Source organism: Psilocybe cubensis, chromosome 1, assembly GCF_017499595.1.
Source record: "Psilocybe cubensis strain MGC-MH-2018 chromosome 1, whole genome shotgun sequence".
Classification (NCBI taxonomy): Eukaryota; Fungi; Basidiomycota; class Agaricomycetes; order Agaricales; family Agrocybaceae; genus Psilocybe; species Psilocybe cubensis.
This window is the reverse complement of record NC_062999.1, coordinates 4552953-4574803: the sequence shown is the minus strand read 5'-3', so window position 1 is coordinate 4574803 and position 21851 is coordinate 4552953. Positions and strand designations below refer to the sequence as shown.

The 21851-nt window shown below is 46.0% G+C and overlaps 6 protein-coding genes across 6 annotated transcripts; 4 read left to right on the top strand and 2 right to left on the bottom strand.

Moving 5' to 3' along the window:
• Positions 1–1946: 1946 nt before the first annotated feature.
• On the bottom strand, positions 1947–3920 carry JR316_0001527 (uncharacterized protein; the record flags this gene model as incomplete). Its single annotated transcript, XM_047887330.1, has 1 exon — positions 1947–3920. The coding sequence occupies one exon, from the start codon at positions 3918–3920 to the stop codon at positions 1947–1949; it is 1974 nt and encodes a 657-aa protein (XP_047755076.1).
• Positions 3921–7369: 3449 nt separating this feature from the next.
• Positions 7370–8371, top strand: JR316_0001526 (uncharacterized protein; the record flags this gene model as incomplete). The annotated part of the gene is made up of 1 exon (XM_047887329.1): positions 7370–8371. The coding sequence occupies one exon, from the start codon at positions 7370–7372 to the stop codon at positions 8369–8371; it is 1002 nt and encodes a 333-aa protein (XP_047755075.1).
• Positions 8372–9286: 915 nt separating this feature from the next.
• On the top strand, positions 9287–10324 carry JR316_0001525 (uncharacterized protein; the record flags this gene model as incomplete). Its single annotated transcript, XM_047887328.1, has 1 exon — positions 9287–10324. One exon carries the CDS (start codon positions 9287–9289, stop codon positions 10322–10324), a length of 1038 nt encoding a protein of 345 aa, XP_047755074.1.
• A 1830-nt stretch (positions 10325–12154) lies between these two features.
• On the bottom strand, positions 12155–13262 carry JR316_0001524 (Metacaspase-1B; the record flags this gene model as incomplete). Its single annotated transcript, XM_047887327.1, has 4 exons — positions 12155–12241; positions 12321–12813; positions 12896–13027; positions 13162–13262. 4 exons carry the CDS (start codon positions 13260–13262, stop codon positions 12155–12157), a joined length of 813 nt encoding a protein of 270 aa, XP_047755073.1.
• Positions 13263–14840: 1578 nt separating this feature from the next.
• Positions 14841–16061, top strand: JR316_0001523 (Putative uncharacterized oxidoreductase; the record flags this gene model as incomplete). The annotated part of the gene is made up of 6 exons (XM_047887326.1): positions 14841–15050; positions 15109–15196; positions 15253–15313; positions 15376–15560; positions 15623–15693; positions 15819–16061. The coding sequence occupies 6 exons, from the start codon at positions 14841–14843 to the stop codon at positions 16059–16061; spliced, it is 858 nt and encodes a 285-aa protein (XP_047755072.1).
• A 1132-nt stretch (positions 16062–17193) lies between these two features.
• JR316_0001522 (Putative uncharacterized oxidoreductase) lies at positions 17194–18764 on the top strand (the record flags this gene model as incomplete). Its single annotated transcript, XM_047887325.1, has 8 exons — positions 17194–17403; positions 17465–17555; positions 17609–17669; positions 17747–17931; positions 18009–18079; positions 18214–18421; positions 18509–18532; positions 18616–18764. 8 exons carry the CDS (start codon positions 17194–17196, stop codon positions 18762–18764), a joined length of 999 nt encoding a protein of 332 aa, XP_047755071.1.
• Positions 18765–21851: the final 3087 nt, after the last annotated feature.

Genomic DNA, 21851 nt, shown 5'->3' with positions numbered 1-21851 from the left:
TGTGTTTCCAATTGCGTGTTTAGGCTAGATGTAACGCCGGGAGTGTATATCGCTAGCCCGACGGTGCTAAGCTCGAATATTGTGCACAGAATCTCTGTCGGGAGCAAGTCTGCAGGCATGATGCTTTCCAAACCAATGTCGAACGATCAACCCAACTTGAAATTGATCTAGAGTGAATTAGAAGCCTCTGCATCGCAGTTCGCATTCTGGAATAAGTAAAGTGAAATGAGTTAATGAGACCGAATTGTTACAACGTACTATGCTAAAGGAGGGGACCGTGAGGGGCAAAAAGATCCAGAGACCCAAAAATCAGAATAGGGTGATATCACTGTTCGCAACAGACATACGATTACGCACCCATTGAGCTGATACACTGACCCCACTCATCCAGCGCTCCCTATTCCAAATTTATATCAAAGCACTCGCTTACGAAAGTGGCTTTGTTCCCAAGTAAACAGGCCGGACCCAGGAGGATGGCGGGTCTGGAGATGTCAAAGATGTCCCAGATTCCTAGCAATCTTTGCTTTTCGAAACAATGTTCAAGTTTGACGATATATCATGATTTTGAAAAGAATGGGAGAGCAGTCATGATGGTTATAAAGATCAAGCTAAGCTCAGGGGTATCCAGTGTTGGGAGTGCAACGGAGAGTCCCGGAACCATGTCGGAAGCCGACCTATGCCGAGATTAAATCAATATTCTTTGATCCCAGTTTGAATCTCAGACTTTAACTTCAACTTGTGCGGAATGCCGGGCGTCTGAATCTCGCAGGAGGTGACCACCTTACTCTGGCGGTGAACGTGGCCGAAGATCTGTATGTAACTATGCATGATTTCGAAAGCCGAGACAGAAGTGTCTTTCAATTTCAGGCTTCGACGCAACATCTTCACTTATATTTATGGTTGTCTACATGCTATTACTATTAGCCTGCTTTATTTACCACCTTGTCTCCGATATTCCGTCGTCGTCGTCGTCGTTGTCTCCACTTGACATTATTAATATTACTGTCTTGGAAGTCCTGCGCCAAATTAATTTGTAAAGATATATTACTATGTGCCTTCATTCGCCCTTCATAAAATCGCATTAGTAGTACCTGCGTTTAATGACCTTTATTATAATATAACGCCAGCACATAGCCAACGTACAGTCTAGAATCTGTACTTTGTCAATGGAAGAGATGATGAGTTTATGTTTGGTTTGATTGTAGTCGTAATTGTGGGATGTAACCAACTCGCAACTCGCAACTTGCAACTTGCAACTTGCACTTCTGGGGAGAACCCCAACTTTGACCCCAACTGTCACCAACACTGAACAGTTTAACAACGGTCTAACATAATCATCATCATCAAGAACAACATGATCCAAAGCCAGCACATCCACATCCACATCTACATCTACATCTACATCCAATCTGTTGCAACATCTGACCGTTTCTGTCCTCAAATAACCTTACATCACTCGCAAAACTCAGTCAGCCAATGTATCCAATTTCGGATTCTAGTTCACATGGCCAGTGCATTTGAGCGTTTGAGCATTAAACTCGTATTCGAACTTCAAAATACAATCTCAATCACAGCCTCTAATTTGAACTTAAATTTGAATTTTATTAAGCCACTACATTGAACAAATGTAGCAGCGGGGAATAAGTTACGTGAAATAAGATGAAAATATAATAGGCATCGCTTGCATATATGACAGGCAAGAAGGAGATTGTGGTGGTGGTGGTACAATTATGAGCATGGAGCACGAGCAGTGAGTGGGAGGTAGGTAGAATGCAAAAAGAAAAAACAAAAGCAGACGAGAGAGAAATAGAAAAAAAAAACCGAAAGACGAATCGAAAAAGCAAAGAAAAAAAGTGAAAGCGAAACCAAAACCGCTATCCAGAGCATCTCGAAGCCCAAAAAATCTCTGCCCCACTCCACCTGCCGTAGCACTCGCCACATATCCTCTAGCGCCCCTTCAACCCTCTCAACTTCCTCGCCACATCCTCCATATCCTTCAAATTCCACTCACCACTCCACTCCCTCTCCTTCCTCCTCCCCCACTCCTTCAAATTCCCATTCCCATTCGCCTCCGTCTCAGCACTCGCACTGCTCCAAACACTATCCTCCGACGCGCGCACATCATCAGCGCGAGGAGGCGCAGCGACATGTATGAACGGTCTCGGCGACGGCATCGGGTCATTAAACATCGCACCTCCAGACGCATAGTAGCTCTGCGCTCTCGAGTGATCAGAGAACGTCAGCGGCGCCGGACGCAGGTGCGAGCGCGAGCGCGGGCCGAAGGGGGGCTCGTCGAGCGATGTGCTGCCCCGCGAGAAGTACTCTGAGGGATGCGGCACGGGGAACAGGCGTGTGGACTCGAGAGTTGGTGTTCGTTCAGAGTCGGAATCTTCGTCCTCGACTTGGAATTCGGGGGAAGGTGAACGCTGACGAGCGATGGACTTAGGTGGTGTGGTCGTCGGCGTCGGCGTTGTCCTGCGTAGAGGCGAGAGAGCCGGAGCGGGCTGCGCCTTTCCAGCCGCTGGGACAGAAACATTCGCGCTGCTTCCGCGCGTCAGGGCAGCGGCCGCTGCAAACGCAAATGCAGACGCTGTACCGAGTGTAAGACTCCTCGGGCGGTGTCTTTGTGCTTGTCCTTTTTCCTGTGCACGGCGGAGTCTGGGCTCAGCGTCGGATTGCTGGTGAGAGTTGGAATGAAGATTAGGACTGGGGAGAGGCGCAGCTGCGACAGCGAGCGGTGGGATCGACGGTTGACCTTGGTAGTAGTTGAACGGGGCTACAGGGTCAACTGTCGCCGCCGCCGACGAGGATGTGGGTGTAGGACCTGGGTGGAGAGATTTCGAAGCAGTCAACGAGGACGTCCGACGGAGGAGTTTCTTGATAGGCTGATGAGGAGCGCTGGGGCCCGCTCCCGATGGTCCCTGCGACGAGGAGGCGGTGGCGGTGGCGGTGGTGGAAGAAGAAGAAGCAGGAGCAGCGCGGAACACCAGCTCAGGCGGAATATTCTCCCCAAGCGTCCTCGCCAGCTTTGCCAACTTTCTCCTCTTCTCGCGATCGCTCAGGCTCCCAGGAGCCACACTCCCAAAATCACCAGAAGAAGGCGACGGTGGGATGACATCAATGCCCATGTTGATATTGAACGACGATGCGACGGGCGACAGCGGTTTAGCTGACGTTGGGGACGACGGCGACTCGCTGTCACCAGGCAGACCACGGACAGCGGTATTTATGTGGTGCACATTACTGTCGCTCCCACCCTCCGATGTCGCGATGGCTGGGACGGACCGCAGACGGAGGAGGAGTGGCTGTGATGGGTGCGCCGCGACGATCGCGCCTGCAGAAGCGGAGGCCGACGCGTCGGTGTCCTTGTCGGCCGCTCCAGAACGGGTCTTCCTCGTGCCCGCAGCAGGGCCTGGAAGTGCAAAGTTCAGATTCAGGTTCAGTGGAACGAGTCCAGATTCTCCGGTGGCAATGTCCTGCTTTCGTTTCCTAGTGACAGATGTCGGCGATCCACCGCCTGCACCACCTGCTGCTCTCGACGTGACAGCGCCAGGGAACGGCGAGGAGCTGCGCGAGGACGACGGAGACGCATTGTCGAAAATAGCCTGCACCTGATACGGCGCGGAGCGGGAATTTGAAGATGCGTTGACAAAAACGTATTCCGAAGAATCCCCAAGGGCGCTTGAGGATGTTGAGGACTGAGATGATGTGTGCGAGTGTAACCCCCCACGGGCGTCGCCGCGGAGTGCAAGGATATGTGAGGAAGGGAGATCTGTTTCGGGGTCGACGACGAAGGGCGTGGCGCCGAGGACGGCGCCGAGCTTGCGCGACGAGCGCAGCAGCCGGATCCGCTCTGCGCGGTCGAGCGTGTTGTTCGTCGGTGGAGGTGCGGTATACACCATAGTGGAAGTTGCAGACATTTTGTGGAGTTTGGTCGTGAATATGAGAATTAATGAATATACAGTAGGAAAGTACGAGCTGCACGCAGTGCTATGAATAAAAGAGGCGAGCCGTGATAAAGTGGCCTGTAAGAAAAAGATATGGACGAAGAGGTCAACCCAGAAGGAGAGATTCGAACAAATGAACGACGTACCTGGTATTATATGAGAAGAACGGGAGGTTTGGAGGAATATTCGATAGTTGTACTATTTGAGAACAATAGGCATCGAGGTCATAGAGTGTGGGTGTCGATCAGGAAGCCCGGCTAATCAAATAGTGGGGCTCTAGCGAATGCCTTGTACTGGGTCCTTGTTCTCTTTGTTGTATATATATAGAGAGAGGGAGATGGTGTGGATGGTCAGTCGAGAGATGTGGAGGTGTTGGGGAATGGAAAGGGGGAGACGAGGAGCGAAAAGGCCGTTGGCTATATCAGAGGACCGAGATTTGTATTCCCTTGGGCCTCGCTAGCCCAATAGTTACATGAATATATGTTCATAATCCGGTTCTAAACAGGGATGAAATTCAATACAAGTCAGGGTTGCCACCCTGCGACGCTGTTTGAATCTCTTTTCCCACATTTGACCGTTGCCATGCAAGCACCTCCCGATTCAATCTCAATTTGTCCGTCCTCGCTCTGACCACTTTGACCTCATTGCACGAGCCTTTGCTATAACCAAGAACCTTTGCACTTTCGACTGACCGCCAAATAGATATTACCTCTGGCACACCAAAGTCAAACCTCATAATGATCTACGCGGTCTTTTTACTCTTCTCCTAGTCTCTGATATACTCGGTATATCCTTATTTCTGACGGCATGCATCTTAACTTCAATTCGCTGCTAAGTTAGTCTTGATTTTTTTTTTTCAAGTCGATGTCAATCTCTTCTGACACACTGACACTTGAATATTCGTTGATAAACAGATATCTCTCTGAGGACAGACAGATGACACGGTCACGGGCTCCGCCTCAGTTTGCCAATGCCATGTCCAAGTGCATGCTCAAACCTACTGTCCGCCTAGCATTGACAGAGCAGAGCAGATAGTCTCTTTCCTGGGAGGTGAACTAGTGCTAGTGTTAACGACTGCTTGATCACCGGCACACGTTCACTCTCAGTACAATCATCGAAATTGGACTCGTTCATTCATCATGCATCATACTCCTTTCCTGAAAATATAATCCAGCGATTGCACCCAGACCCTGCCTTATCTACTTGACTGCTCACTGGCCGGATCTCCGTCTCGAGGACCTGAGTCAACAATCCAGCCTCTCCCAGCTCTCAAGTCTCACCTCAAGGCCACCGCGGCATTCAAGACTGACGTCAACAAGAATATCCAATTTCCTAAATAACCGCGACGTATTGTTATCGCTTGCTACTTGCTTGTTACTATCAGTATTCAGCATGAATGTTAGCCTTTTCGATTCACAGGCTGGAATTCGAGCTGTATGTCCTGTAGTATCGTCTATAATCACATCTGAATTCTGCGAGAACACCCTGGAGAAGAGGCATATCCAAGTAATAATCCAACATCGAATATCATAATCATACGAAATCAATTATCAATGTCATAGCGTTTCACATTCCACGCGTCATACCCAAATTCATGATGCGAGACCGAGTAAAAAACTTGAAAAGAGCTCGGCGGCGGCGGCGGAGGCGGAGGCGCTACATATGCACTTACTTACATAACTTAAGGCGATTTAAAGGATGCATGGTGTCGAGAAGCAGCGATGTCCAGTTCCCGATGATGCGTCGGGCGTCGCTTCTGATTCTAAAGCGTCCCGTCCTTGTAAATTTCCCCCTGGAACTGGATTATGACGCAAATTAAGCTTGTGGGAACCGACCTATATACCCGAGAGAATTCAATTCACAAATCGATCGAAGTCGAGCACGCGTCTCGTCTAATACTTATCTCTTTTTTACTGTTGCTACACAGCATATAAGTACAGCTTGAAAGAAAGCAGAGGAGCCCGAACACAATCAGCGAATACACAATCATCATCATCGAGAATGAGATGATTGTGTACATGTAACGATAGATCAACTATAATTATCAACAGCGGTGTTCAATCCCTGGATCCCGCTCCCGAGTCCCCTATCCTATTTCCTTATTGGCCTCGACCTCTAGGCTCTCGTCTCGTCGGGTCCGCGACTCCGCTGGGTTTCGCGTTTCGCGTTTCAGGCTAAGCCCGTCGCCCGTGACACACAACTTTGACCAATGATAAATTTAGATACTAAGTACGCATCAGCTTCATTGTCAAACGGGGCTTGACTGTTAACATACGGGGCGGATCATGATTCATGAAGCGCTCGGAGCTCGAGGTCAAACACTCACTGAACTTAAAAATTGAAAATTGAAAATTGAAATGGTAAATGGTAAATGGATAAATTTCTGCTTTGAACCTACGATTCGGGTCTGTACTATATAGTGGCTCGAGAGTCGAATCCTCCATTGGGACTTTCAAAGTGTAAGGGAGTCAAAGATTAAGAGGTGAATTCAATTTGAGTCATCGAGATCCGAGTAGTATGACTCATGAGTACGCAATTAACGGTTAACTCTCATATCTTACTCGCTTCTATTGCGAGATAGTAAGGGCACATACTCACGACGCGCGTCGCGTCGCGTCATCATATTACTGTGCTTATTTACATATACATACGCATACGCACGCCACCAAATATATAACTTACAACTGTACCGTTGAGGATTTACCATTTCGCGCCACTGGGTGTAGGCAATATCATAAATCAAATATCCAGAGCATTTTAACGCAATTTACCGCTGCACTGCCAGTGAACAGTGATGTCCACGACACGACCGCCGTTCGGCGTCCAGGCGTTCAAAGCTACCAACTTTTTATCCTATATAAATTTTACGAGGTACTAACTCCAATGAGCCTGCGCTGTGTCCAAGTCTCCAAGAACACAAAAGATCTCCGGGTCATCATCACAAATAACGCCGAACGGTCCAAGTTTTTCGAATCAAAAAGACAATTGCGAAGGGACCGTATACGCGGGCGTTGCCGGTTCGATTTCAAACGGCGATACAAACCCATTGCGGTCAAGGGACACACGTGATTGAGTTGTTAATGCAAAGCGCGACGCGTTTAGGGGACGCGTCGGCGACCCAGCATGCTCAGTTTTCTATTGGTCGAAAGTATCAGTCAGTTTTCTTGCGGCTTATTATTAGATGCAGGTTTAGAAAAGGAGGGTTCTCTGCTCTGATCCACATTACTCGTTGCCTCCTATCTTTCAGGCGCGACAGGTGTGATGATCACATGACGGTGGTATATACACGAGGTCGAACGTAAAAACGTTGGGCTCTGAAAAGCTACAAGCTACGTTCACCACGTTCAAAAAGGAGGTCACTCACTCCCTTTCCCCGCCAACATACTTAATCTCTACTCAGTGAGCGATACCTTAGTATATTGATGGGCGATGGGCCAAGTTCACTCGTTGTACAAAGGCCTCTTCTCTTTCAGTCAATGGTCCATTCTCACCCAAAATCAGAAGAGACTGCTGTGTACCTTCCCAAAGCAACGCTTCAATCACTTCCTGTCGAGATACTTCTTCATATCTTCTCGCAATTGGAGCTCAAACCCTACCTCTTCTCTCGTGGTGTATGCAAAGAATGGCAGCGTCTCCTTCCGCTGGCTGATATCCATCCAGCGTGGCTCCGTCTAGCTGAGTTTTATTTGAAGATGGTTAATACGCCAGATTTTATCGACACTCGTACCTGGATAATTGACAATCTCCAGCCATTCGACCGACAAGCGTACATCAACATCCTCCTTTCCCAATATCCGGCAGTTCCGGAAGAGTTTCGCATATGGCTTCTCGAATGGCCTGAAAGGGCTACTGTAAACTGTATATGGCCTGGCCTGCCGTTCATATCATGCACCGACTTCAGTCCCCGTAGAAGGTCTGGCGTTTACTGGGTAGCATACAAAAAGCATTCCCCACAGCTTCTAGCGCCAGTCTATAGGCAGCACACTCCCTACGCCAAGTTTGTCCCTGGCCTTCTAATCTGGAGGCGAAGTCACTTGACTGAGTGGCTTATTTTCGATGAAGACGAACCTGAACTCTTTGGCCGTGTGTATGTCACCAGTTTGTTGGAACTTGAAAAATCGGGGGTCATCCCTCACGAACGGCAAAAAATTCCCGACGACGACGACGAGCTAGAGGAAGCGTATGACGAGGACGCAGATGGGTATCTCAACGTGCCATTTCCAGATTGGATCGCCTATTTGGAGAGCTGCTGGGCCGAAAATGTTAGAAGGCTCGAACGGCGCGACACGTGCAGTCCGCTTCAGGACCGTGTCATGCCTGAATCCGATATGACCCCGCAATTCAACTCATCTTATTCTACTAAACTCCCCGCTGTTCCATGGAGCTTACGGGAATCGTGTATGGAGTATCTCATGATTGATTAGTTACTACAACTCGTTACAAAAGATTCCATATCATGTTGATCCTGTTTGCAAATTTCAGAGCTATTCTGTAGTGTTTTGGAAAACTGAAAAACTTTGTCCCCTAATCTACGTCTCAAAGCAGCAAGAATACATCAAACACAATACAATTGAAAAAATTGCGAGGGAAAGATAAATGGGTCAAGCACACTCGTTATACCATGGTCTCTCCTATCTCTGGCAATCATCAATTCTCACGATTCAACGCCTGCTATTTGGTGGAAGCAACATGCTCTTTGAAAAGTCAATAGAAAAAAAATTGACATTACACTTTCCCAAAGATCTCGACTTTACAAAAGACTGACTCATTTTGAATCCACGAAACTATCTGTTTATGCGCAAACCGGAGTACTATGCTTCCGGAATCCTGAAGCAAGGAAACCCAGAGTTAATGGGGAAAGTCATGTTTACCTTCAACTCAATAAAAGCTCAGGATATACTCGATATCAAGTACAGAGCATGGGATGAAACAATGGCTGCCACCGTGGACGAGTTCGAAAAGAGGGATTTTTTCGCGTAACGCCCAACGGGGTTTTATGTAACTTGTGCTTGTGATTTTTGACTCGGTAAATATATATCATTAACGTACCCGTTTGGTTAGTCGATGGCTGTGATTTTTTATCACTTTTCTAGTATTTTTGAACTTGACACTCGTCATTCGTACTTTCTGATAACAGTCAAGTGACAGTGATGTGGACTGCCTGGACGCTGTAATCCAAATCCGATTCTCACACTGCACGTGCTATGCACACGAGGTTTGAGTTTGTTTGTTTGTTTCGACGCTCACCACACAAATTACACTCACATCCCCTCTTCCAGCATAAATTTCTCTAGAGATATATTTCAATGTGTAATGGGTCAGCTTCTTTTCTTTGCACCATGGTCTTTTCTCTTTCAGTCAGTGGTCAAAATTCATTATTTACCCCCCCTTCTTTTGTTAGAAACGAGCTGGTACTTGAAGAAACAAAAGCAGAAGCAGCAATTCTACGGATTTCCAAAGCCACGCTTCATTCACTTCCTGTCGAGATCGAACTTCATATCTTCTCACAATTGGAGCTCAAACCATACCTCTTTTCTCGTGGTGTATGCAAAGAGTGGCAACGCCTCCTTCCTCTCGCTGATATCCACCCAGTACGGCGCCGTTTGCTCGAGCTGTATTTGAAGATGGTTAATACACCAAATTTTATCGACACCCGTTCCTGGATACTCGAAAATCTGCAGCCTTTTGACCGCCAGGCTTATATTGACACCATCCTCTCTCAATATCCAGCAATTCCTGAAGAATTTCGTATATGGCTTCTTGAATGGCCAGAACGGGCAACTATAAATTGTATCTGGCCCGGCCTACCGTTTGTTTCATGCAATGACCTCAGTCCCAGCAGAAGGGATGGAGTTAACTGGGTGGCGTACAAAAGTCATTCCCCTCAACTTCTTGCGCCAGTCTATAGGCAGTGTACCCCCAATGCAAAATTTGTTCCAGGTCTTTTGATCTGGAGGCATAACTATAGGACAGAATGGCTCATTTTCGATAAGGATGAACCCAAACTCTTCGGTCGCGTTTATGTAATCAAACTCATGGAATTCCAAATGCCACCGTGCATCCCACATGAACGTCGACTGACTGCCGAAGATGATGAAGAAGACATCGAGTCTCTAGCATATTCTCTTGAAGAAGAGGGCATGGACAACACGGACGGCAGGTTCAATGTACCATATCCTGATTGGATTAGCTATTTGGAGAGCTGCTGGACCAAGAACCTCAGGAGGTTGGAAAAAGGGAGAATATTTCTCCTAAAAGACGATATTATTGATGAATCTGATATCGGACCTTATTTCAACGGGCACAACGATACACTGCTGCCTGCTTTCTCATGGAGCTTACGAGATTCACTTACCGAGTGCCTTATAACGAGTTGATTCTGGAAGCCTTGAAACCTCCTGTCATACAATACTAAAGATCTAAAAGCGGATTTATGCATTGCTCTATGTAATTGAATATGTGCACGGAAGGTAGCTGGTTGAGGCTGCACTAAATCACAGCAAGTATATCATAAAAAGCCTTCGAAGGCGTCAAAGCATTGACATAAGCTACATAAAATACAAAAATACAACGCGACAGCATATACACAAGCGCAGCGCAAAGCATAGGCATATCTCATAGCATATTATATAACAAATCTGAGACTAGTATCCTACAAAAGCCACCGTCAAGCAGTCAGCAAGTGCCAGCGCGTGCAGTTACGTATAAAACTTACAATGTGGTGTGAGCTTCCCAGCTGAGGTTTCTGGCTATACCGAGGGTGGAGAATCATCCTAAAATCGGACATTTGGTCAATCGCGGTGGATCGTGGTAATGGTAATAGCCTGTGCCAAGGAAAAGAAGAGATTAATACCCACCTTACAGAGCGAAGCAGTTCTTGGTAAGAAGGCTTCGGGTTCTCTTCTATTGGGCACCTCAGTTTTTGTCCCAGTAACACAAGACGACTAGATAAAACTCACTTAGCGCTTGGATGAACGCCTAGATAATACATCCAACGCATAAGCATCAACGAAAGCAAAATAAAAAAGAGTAAAACAAGAGTCAAAAAGCTTACATGACTCATAGCTCCAACTGCCACACCCCCAGCAAAAGTATCCGCGCTAGTCTGCCCATCTTTACACCCCGACCACGAGATCTAACGCAACAATCATTTAAAACACAAAGCAAACGCAAAAGGGGAAAACAACCACTCACGACGTCGGCGGGGGTCGCCTTCCTAGCCCGGGCACGCGCACTAACGTGGCTTCCTTTCAGCCGCCCGTGTGAAGAGTACTAGATTCCGAAGGTGAACACGGAGTCAGTCAGTCGGTGGTTTCTTCCCTATATGCTATGATGTGATGTGGACTCTCACAATGTAGGGAAGATCTAATTCGAGTGTCGAGGGTCAGCACGCGTGGATGCAACAAAAGGGAAGAAAATGGACCTAGTACGGTTCCGGAGTGGCACGCCTTTGAGGGTGTTGGAAAACGTTGAGATATCGCAAAGATAGACAAGACTTACGTCAAATAGAGCCTAGATTGACAAGAGAGTGAGTGAGATTCATCAATAAAATACAAGCTACGCCGTACCGTTAGACGACAACCCAACGGTAGCGGTTTGACCTGCGAAACGAGTTTAAACGCTACAACGCTCGAATGTTAATCTCTGCAAAGAGCTTACCATAATCTCATGCATTTCCTACGCATCGTAAGTATACCAATAAGCAATTAATCAATCAACAGTCCAAGAAAATCACCTACGTCATCGACAATATGTCCACTCGTCTTAAAATCCAATGGATAAATAACTACGAGCATCGGACACTGAGTAAGCGCGCACTCGGAGCATAGATAACAAAGAGCACAAGAAGATCCGAGCGATCATGAGAAAAAAGTGATACGTACCCTCGTCCCAGCCGTCGATTTCATCACCGTCCAAGTCCTTGGTTTGGCCCCCATGTCCCGAGTCTAACAATGTACATATCAGCTATTTCCATGAGTTCAAATGGACAATTTAGACGTACAATGAAAAAACAAAGAATCATCTCTTCTGGCATGACGCACAAGCCAGCGCATCGCGTCAATAATATTTTCACGTGTAGGCATAGACCTAGGATCTCTAGCGTCATCGGTGAGCAAGACTATATCAGTCGCTTTGTAACCACCATGCTCTAAACCGGCAGACGCGTCAACCACGGCGCTCAAGAGAACAAAATGAAATGAAAAACACTAACGAATCAAGAAGTTCCGAACATTTTTAGCATCGTTTATACATCCCCGGAGCTCATTCGGCTGACCCCTATAATTGATACCAATCTTCATAGCCAACACCAATAAGTACATTAATTATCAATCCATCCCGGAAGAACACAATCAGGAAACGCAAACGACTTACACAGAGCGCTTTCTTCCTGCCTGTACATTTTGAGTACTGAAATTGCGGGTTAAGTCCGCCGGCGGAGGTCTGCTGCACCGGCCTTTGCACAGGTGCTGCAGCCGGTCTGTGTACTGACGTAGGCATCGTCGGCTGTGAGTGTACCCGGCCCCTTGGCGGTACATGCAGCATCGAAGGCTCTGACGTCGCAATCTGCGACGGTGTGGGGAAGTGAACCCGCGGCGACGGCGCACGCGGAGGCTTCGGGATGACCGGTGCAGAATAGTACGACGTCGACGGTGTGATCGGTGTAATGGGTGCCGAGGGTGCGGGAGTGTATGAGTACGAATAGTTATGGTGGTGGTGCGGTTTGTGTTTGTGCTTTGAGGAGGAAGAGTGGTGGTGGTGGTGTGAGGAATGGTGGATAACGTGGACGATTTGGGCGGTAGGTTGAATGTATTGAGCGTTTTGGGTGGTTGGGATGCTACGAGGAATTGCTCCGTAATCGTGAGACCTACGTGCGGTTGTGATTATAAGTATTTGTCAGTACCGAGGAGATAGTCAGCACCGTGTTGGGCCGCAATGGACAAGCTTACCTGTGCGGCGAATACGGAGAAGGAGATCGTGAGCATGAACGCGCTGGTGGGTAAAACGTCGGTGAGGCCTGGTAAGATGGGGTCAGGTTAACACCATAGCTATAGGTGCTTGGGCTATGAGAATTCGCTTGTCTAGAGCATGAAAGCACGAATATCAATGATTCCAGTCAATGCATAAATTCATGAGCGAAGAACATACGGGATTGGAAGACTGAAAATGACGCGCATAAAATATCATAATGGTTGGATTATTGGAAGAAACTTACGATGGACTGGGCATCCTCATTGGTGGAGGTTGAGGAGATTTACTTCGTCCTCGACCTTTCTGCAGGTCCTCCTGGCTTCGACCACGGAAATCCCACATCATATTGTAAATTAGTTTGGGGGAGAGTTGAAAAGCAGCGCTTGAAAGACTCGAAAGCTTATAAGCCCAAGCGGTACAGCTGACTGACTCCGAGTGTCAAAAAGAAGATGATCGCCAGAAAGAGAGAGAGAGAGACGTCCTGCCGTTCTGGTCGGGTGCGATACTTGAACAGAGGCTTGTGATCTAAAAGAGATTGCCCCGACATCATCCCACGACCCGCTATTGGTTCCCCGACCCATTGAAACATCGGCGCAGAGCCAACCATATCTGGCTTGAATGTTGCCATTGTTCGGCCACCTTCCCGTATCAGTGTGAAAGCGCCCGCCAGATGCACCCCCGCATTTCCAACAACCTTCTGTACATCCAGCGGCCCTGCCAAATGTCAGGAAGTTCTCCTGGGAAATCTGTCTAACCCTAGCGAGAGGAGGCGAGAGGTCAGATTTCAATCAACTGGTAGAGGCGAGAGAGCAGAGCACTTGCGTAAAGCCCCACGCCATCAGCGCACCTCAGACGTCTCTTGACTTGCGGTTAGCTGGTTCCAGCGCACATTCTGGTTCCAAGTGTGGCGCCCTATTATGTTTTCTCGAGTAACATGACACCATTCCTCGAGGCCATGGGCGTCTATCTTATCAAAACGACGCCGGTGGTGGACAACATTGACGCTCGGAAGGAATTGACAGCGGGTTTTGAAGGATAGAGTTTGAGAGATGCAATAGAAAGGGATTGAAAGCGGCCCGTCATTGGCCAATTGAACTGCATCACTATCGTGAGAAGAATCGACAAGACAGGGGTTATAGTATAATGGTTCTGTACGATTCGCTATCATATGGATATCTCCTCCTACATCTAGAACTTGCAAGACATGATAGACAGAAAATAAAACTCGGCTTCAAAGTGTGGCCATATTTAAGTCATATTACAATTAAACATGGAAACCAACAAGATGTAAAAGTGGCCTCAGGTTGGACATCATGTACATGTTCTTGAAGGTGAGTTAATTCACTAGACAAGCGCCTCTTGATTCATAAGAATTGCATTATATATAAAGATTCAACAGTTTATCTCACATGCGGCATGTTTTTAGGACTACAGGCTGACTTGATACTCGTCTAAACTTTGCGAAATGCGAAAGGTTGGTAATTAAGGTGATGCAAATTCAAGCCCATTCCAGTTCTACTTCGCGTTCACCGCGGGCGAGGTTTTATCAGTCTCTTGAATGTGGCTCTTGGGTACAATAGACTAGGTATCCCATTTTCTCATATATTATAACAGCTTCGAGCAAATCATAGACAAGGCAAAGGGCAACACAATTGCAAGCGTAAACTTCCAATTTTCATCAAAAATCAAAGATACACGTACCCAGCTTGACCGGCGTGAATATAACCTTCAAGTGAAAGAATTTACTAGAATCCAATGATAACCAGCGCGATAATAAACCACCACAAAATCATGTGGTACTTTGGTACTTTATAAATATCGATCAAGAACCAAAACCAAACACCCATCCGCAAGCTTACCTTCCCATCCCATCTTATCTTCTCCCAACTCGTTCTCCAATAATCTCAGTTGTCAGAGTCAGAAATGCCTACGGTTCCAGCAAACAGCGGTGCGAGGGTACTTGTTACAGGTGCAAACGGCTATATCGCCATGTGGGTTATCCGCACGCTCCTCGAACAGGGGTATAGAGTGCGTGGGGCCGTACGCTCCGAGGAGAAGGGAAAGCATTTGAAGGAGTATTTTTCAAAGTACGGAGACAAGGTCGAATGGACTATTGTTCCGGATATCACCAAGGTTTGTGAGCACCGGTCAAAGTCGTAGTATGGCCTATAATCATTTTGTGATCCTCCAGGAGGGTGCGTTCGACGAGGCGGTGAAGGGCGTTGAAGCAATTGAACATACTGCTTCTCCTCTGCCTTCCTCCGCGCCCGACCCAGATGGTACGTATTCTCATTATGCGTGGATATATGCGTAATATTTGATTGCATTGCAACAGAGACTATTAAACCCGCCGTTCAAGGGACCTTGTCAGTCCTGCAAAGCGCACTCAAATACGGGTACGAGGTCGTCTTCAGATTATTTTCCTGCACTCACACCGACTGACCCGGTCTCTTTGCAGAAGCGACGTTAAACGCGTGGTGCTTACTTCGTCTGCTGGAGCAATAATCAACCCAGTCACCGAGCCCACTGCCGTTTTCGATGAATCGCACTGGGCAGATGCCTACCTCAAGGACATCAAAGAGAAAGGCAAGGATAACCCGGCCATAGTAAAGTACCGCGCTTCGAAGGTTCTTGCGGAAAGAGGTGAGTATATGCTCGTTATCAACGAAGGTTACTCTCTGACAACCTCTTCTTCTTCATTTAAGCCGCTTGGGACTTCTACAAGGAGCATAAAGGTAGCATTGGATGGGACCTAGTCGCTCTTAATCCACCGCTCGTAAGTAGCACCATTCCATCAGAGAACTATAGTACTGACGTCATAATGGGGACCTTCTAGGTCGTAGGAGTGAGTACTTTATGTTAATCGAAGGAAGAAGAGACTGAGACTAAGATAACATTCAGGAACCTCTCCAAAGGGTCGATACACCGGAGAATTTAAACTCTTCCCTGGAGATGTGGTGGAAACATATCGCCCTGGAGCAACCTGACGATGTACTCAAGGGGACTTATGGATACATCGACGTCCGCGATGTCGCAGCTGCACACGTGGTTTCCTTGCAGAAGGACGCAGCGGGGGGAGAAAGGATCATTGTCGCGAATGGTAAGCCAGCCATGTTGCTCTCGACTACGCACCGGTCTCACTAATACTACTTGTGTACACAGGTGCAACAACCTGGCAGGAAACGCGTACGTCGTTATACTCTAACATCCAACACCTTTAATTCGGACATCACACTGACTAATGAAATAATAGGCAACTTCATTTACTCCATCAGACCTGATCTTTATTCCTCTGACGTTTTTCCCCGCGGAAATCCTGAGCTCGAAAAGTCGCTTCTCTTTATATACAACCCTGAAAAGGGAAATAGGATATTAGGGCTGAAGTATCACGCCTTCGAGGAGATGATTAGTGATATGTTGGATTACTTTGACGCTAGGGGTTGGCTGAAACCTAAGAACGATGCACAATGTAGCGTTTAATCATATCCTGATACCTCTTTCTATCAACACTGTCTACTGGTATATCTTTAGGTCCCTTGCGAAATTCCATACCGTTTAATTGTTTGTTTCGTTCTCGACTTTGAATATAGCACAATCAGCAATTTTGAAGAGGTGGGACGTCCATAGACACGGCGATAAAATAAAATCTATAGACATTAGTTACTTTACCATGACGATTTAAATCTGAAATCTAAGCATACCATTCATTTGTTCATCCCGCGAACATACTCAGGGGCTTTGTGAGGTAACGCGCGACTGTCGACGCGTCGACGCGTAGAGTCACGTGCATTTCCAATGTAAGAAAATCACGTTGTGCGCTGTTGTGCGCTTACGCGCCGCCCGCGTTTCTCTTCAGTTTCTCTTCCATCCTCCACGCCTAGCACCCCAGGCACAAAAAGAAAACATACTATCCCGGTAAAAAATAACCGTGCTATCGGTTGTTTCACGTTTCTATTGTTGTTGTTCAGATACTGACATTTCATTTGTAAGACGATCGTCCTTGATTACTCATCCTCATCCTACTCCAATCCTACTCGTTCCTCTTTGCATTTTTTTTCACTCGCTGATCGGCAATGTAATTGCTGTATGCCAGAGAGATGCTTGTGAAAGGCTGGTTTTCATTAGGTGACAAGCATAGAATGATTCACCGGTACCCAAACTTCCGTCGATGACACGGTACACCAGTGTCAGACGGCCATTGCTGGCGTACAAAAAGGAGTGCTGGTCCATCGTCAATCGTTAGACTTAGACTTGCTCAAGGAAACCCGTGCTGACCATGCCCATCATATCAAAGGGAGAGAAAGTGCTAGTGACTGGTGTCAATGGGTACATTGCAATGTGGACAGCGCGTATTTTTCTCGAGCGCGGGTACGCTGTGCGAGGGACAGTGCGCGCGGATGCGAAAGCAAAGTTTGTGAAGGATTACTTCGCGTCGCTTGGATATGGGGATAGGATAGAGTTTGCTATTATCGAGGATATTTCCAAGGTGGGATGATTTCCTCGGAACCTGCAGGAGTATAGCTGACTGATAAATGCGTCCTTGGTAGAGTGGCGCATTTGATGAGGTGGTCAAGGACGTCGATGGGATTGCACACATGGCTTCTCCGGTGCATTCACAAACTGGCGCCGATCCAGAAGGTAGTCCTCTTCATCTGTATTATCAGCGACGGCTAACAAAATATCTTTATTAGAGACTCTACAACCCGCTATACAAGGGACCGTCGGCATCTTGGAGAGCGCGCTAAAGTACGGGTGAGTAATCGCGACCTATGGTATCCCCGAGCTTGAATCTTTGAACACTCACTATTCATGCGGTGTCATGATTATAGGAAACAAGTAAAGCGTATCGTCGTCACTTCCTCTTGTGCGGCGGTGTTGCCCCCAGTAACCGAGAAGCCGACGGTATACAGCGAGCTTGACTGGGATATCGTGCATCCCGAAATCGTCAAAGAGAAAGGCAAAGACGCCCCGCCTCTATCAGTCTACTGTGCATCGAAAACGCTATCGGAAAGGGGTAGGTCGCCTTTTAAATGATTTGGCCTATCATGCCCTACACGGCAATACTTAATGGCTTTCTTTTTTAATTTACAGCGGCATGGGAGTTCCACGAAAAACATAAAGATAGTAGCGGCTGGGATCTCTGTGTTATTACCCCGCCATTCGTAAGTTCCTTTCCATGCCTCAGGATATACACAAATTGACCAACGGATGCCGTGTCGCAAGGTGTACGGGGTGAGCTCCACCACTTCTTTATGAATAGCCACAGACCCAGACTTACTTATCCCCAATATCGCAGCCGCCCATCCACGACATCCCCTCACCGTCGTCTCTGAATTTCTCTCTAGCGTTCTGGTACAACGCCGTGCTCTCTGAACCCCCTGAATCAAAAGCATTTTTAATAGCCGAGTCCAATGCGTGGGCGGACGTGCGGGACGTCGCCCTTGCCCATGTGCTCGCGTTGGAAAAGCCAGATGCGGGAGGAGAGCGAATTATAACTTCAGCCGGTTAGTCACTTTCCATCCCCCTCGCCTTGAACCTATATCTGACTTAAAAAAATGATCTAATTATAACTCGTACTTCTTTTTTTCCAGGCGGGTATGTTTGGCAAGAATGGTGTAAGTTGCCAAATTTGTTTTTGACCAATGACATGGTTTGACTGGTTGGTTGTTGACTGGGATATCTCCATTTTTCTTTAAAGTGGATGAAGCCAATTCTCTCTTAGATAAACCACGCAAACTTACAGTCGACGGATATCCGGAGACTACAAAGGGCGAAAAGGTTCACAATATTCTGTATGATCGGACCAAGGAACGGAGGATCTTTATGGCTGTCCGTTTGCACATTTAATGCCAAAGTATAAACTTCTATCCCCATACATATAAATCGCAATTTTGCTTGAACCCAACTACATTACGAGTCTTTACGTAAGTAAAGATGAGTTCTTTTATCCCCACAACCCAGCGAGCAAAAATGTCCTCGCCAATTGTCCCCATCAAAATATTATTGATGCGATCAATGTCGTTACCGCTATCGGTATTTTCCTTAAGCGGTCACCGGACCCCCTAAGCAACCCCTTTCCAATTCATTCTACGACTTCTTTTTACCATTGGTTACTTTAAAGGTTGTTTTTGATTTGTTTTGATCGCAATGTGAATGTGCGTTTCCATAAAATTAATTATACCCAACAACAATAGTCCTACTCAATTCACTTTTTTGCGTTGTTGTTTAATTTTTAAAACCATGTGGAACCGTCTAGCCAACGTGCTTATATATTGTACTAATACTTAGAGATGGAACAAATGCACTCTTTGAACTATGGGTCTGAAAGGTTGGAAATAGAACTGTGCAGGCACACACGTTCCTTGATATTGGTAGCTTCATCAATCAGAGTTCAAATAGAAATAATTACGCGTTCTTGGGTTCTGGGCGTTCTGTACTATTTGAATTTGATTTTCTGATTCATGATCGTTTCTCACGCATACCAATTGTTCTTCCCCTACGTCGGGCGTCTATCGGCTTACAGTTAATATATTTATTGACGTAGTATAGACAATGCACTTTTCTCCGCACTGTTTTACCCATGGCTTCCGCGTTATCCCCCCGTTTCCAACAGTATGTTCACTGTTTTATCTCATTTGGTTATTACTTATTTTTTAGAGTCTTTCCGCCTCCCATGGACGATGTGTACATGGATCAGATGGATCTGAAAACCCTCTACCGTTTCTCTTGGACTTGCAAGGAGCTAAACAACCGCATTTCGGGCTATATGCGCCGCGCCTTCCGTCCCAAAAATTTATTTGCTCCTATCTTCAAACCCAATGAACATTTGCTGTTTCGTCTTCTCCAGTTCAAGACTGGCCTGGTTATTTCAGGTTCCACCGTTTTGCATTTTACTTGTTTTAGTGGTCCAACGCAAAGCGTGGCATGACAAGACTTTACATCTCACAATTGTATAAAATATTTTTTAATCTAGATTTATATAACATAGTTAATATATATTAATATGTTCTGAATGTACAGCCAGATACTGGGCAAGGTTATGATTAATTACTATGTCTTAGGTCTACTACAAGCTTAGTTGTGTCAGACACAAAAAATAGCTGCACAGGTTATAAGGCCTAATTGTAAGGAAGAACTTGTCTATTATAATTTTCATACCTGCTAAATATTGAAGAATTCCAAATCTGCTGGGAGAATCCCGTATGGAAAACTGATGGAAGAATGCTCATGTGTATGGCTGCCAAAGTGGGGACATATTTCCCATAAATATAATTTTCTTATTTTTGAAAAGTGCATCAAGAGTGAAACAATATTGTGTGCAAAAACATTTGTTTGGTGCGCATATTTCTTTTTGGCATAGTTTGATGTTGCTGTAAACACAATTGGCTGTGTGGAAACATATTTCAAGCATAATTTGCAAGTGTTAGTGCATTATTTCTTCCCCAAAATACATTCAATGCATGGAAAACATTATTCAAAATGACCATCTCTTGACCAAAGTGGCCAGTGCTCAATGTGGAGTTGCACAATCCCTGATGGCCGGTTCGCCGCGTGACGTCACGTCACACGCGCGAGAGCATCACATATCTTGAGATTTGCTTGAGACACTGCTATTTCATGTGTTTCCAACCGTTTTCTCCCAAACTTTTTGCACTGAATATGTGTCATAAAATATAGAGAATAATTCTGTAGCATAAGATATGCCAAAACGTCAAAAATGCGTACATGATAGCACAATTTATGAAAATGATGTTATCTTTGATGATTGCCTTGAAGATTATCAAGTTAACATTGTCTCGTTTATATGCAATAACATTTGAAACTAATAGAACTAGATATATACCCATAACCAACATTTTTTTGTATAATTTTCCTGTCAAATGTTTACAAAAACTTCAATATACATGAACAGATCTGCAGTATACTACACATAATTGGGAACTTGTTGTGATAGTTTAAGTATCACTTCCATCATCATCTTCCCATTCTTCCTCTTCATCCATGTCTTCTTCGCTCTCTTCCTCCTCTTCCTCAATAATCCAAGTGCCATCAACCATCAAATCAATTGCCTTGATTAATATTTCACGGATATCATTAACACGGGTAGGAAGGCGACCAGATTGCATATTTGGAGCACCAGCTTGTTTAAAGAGCTTGAGCTGATCAGTAAGACTTTTTCCTTTTAGCCCACAAATCTTGGTCTTGTCTAAAATAAGATTTAGCTGCTGAAGTCGTGCCGCTGTATCTTTGGCATTTTGCTCTCGAGTTTCTTTTCGCTTGGTTTTCTGTTTCTGACGTGTGTTGCGGAAATCAACAAGGTCTTTACGTCTCTTTCTTTCTTCCTCTCCTGAATTCCGTGCTAGATTTCGAATATACTGGTAGTCTTCTTCTTTTGTAAATTTGGCAGCAACAAATGACTGAGTTTGATTACGAAAATACATTGATATTGCGTTATGATCCAAAAGAGTAAGCTGGGGTTGGTGCCGCATAAGAACCCTAAATGCACCAAGTGCACCTTCATTTTCATCATTTGTTGCTGGCATCCATGCAAGCTGCTTTTCTTCTGCAGTTGATTCATCAATCAAGCCTCCTGGTGCAAATTCGGATGTAAACCGATCCCAAGTTTCAGCAGCACCCTCAAGAAATGCAACAAGAAGCTCCTCAAAGTGAGGCAGATCAGGAAGAAGAGATTTAATTTTGTGCAAAACATCAATATTTTGCCATTCATCTCCATTGAGTGTTGCTGATTTGTATGAAGTTAAAGGGTCCAGATCAATAGTAAGGATTTTGGGATTTTTGATAAGTTTCTGCAAATGATTGTAAACTTGAGAATGAAGAGGGCCAAGATCAAGCATATTCTGGCTCTGTGCATTTGAAGCTCGGATAGCCTTCATGTAAGGATAAGAAACACATTCAGCATAGATTGCTAAAACT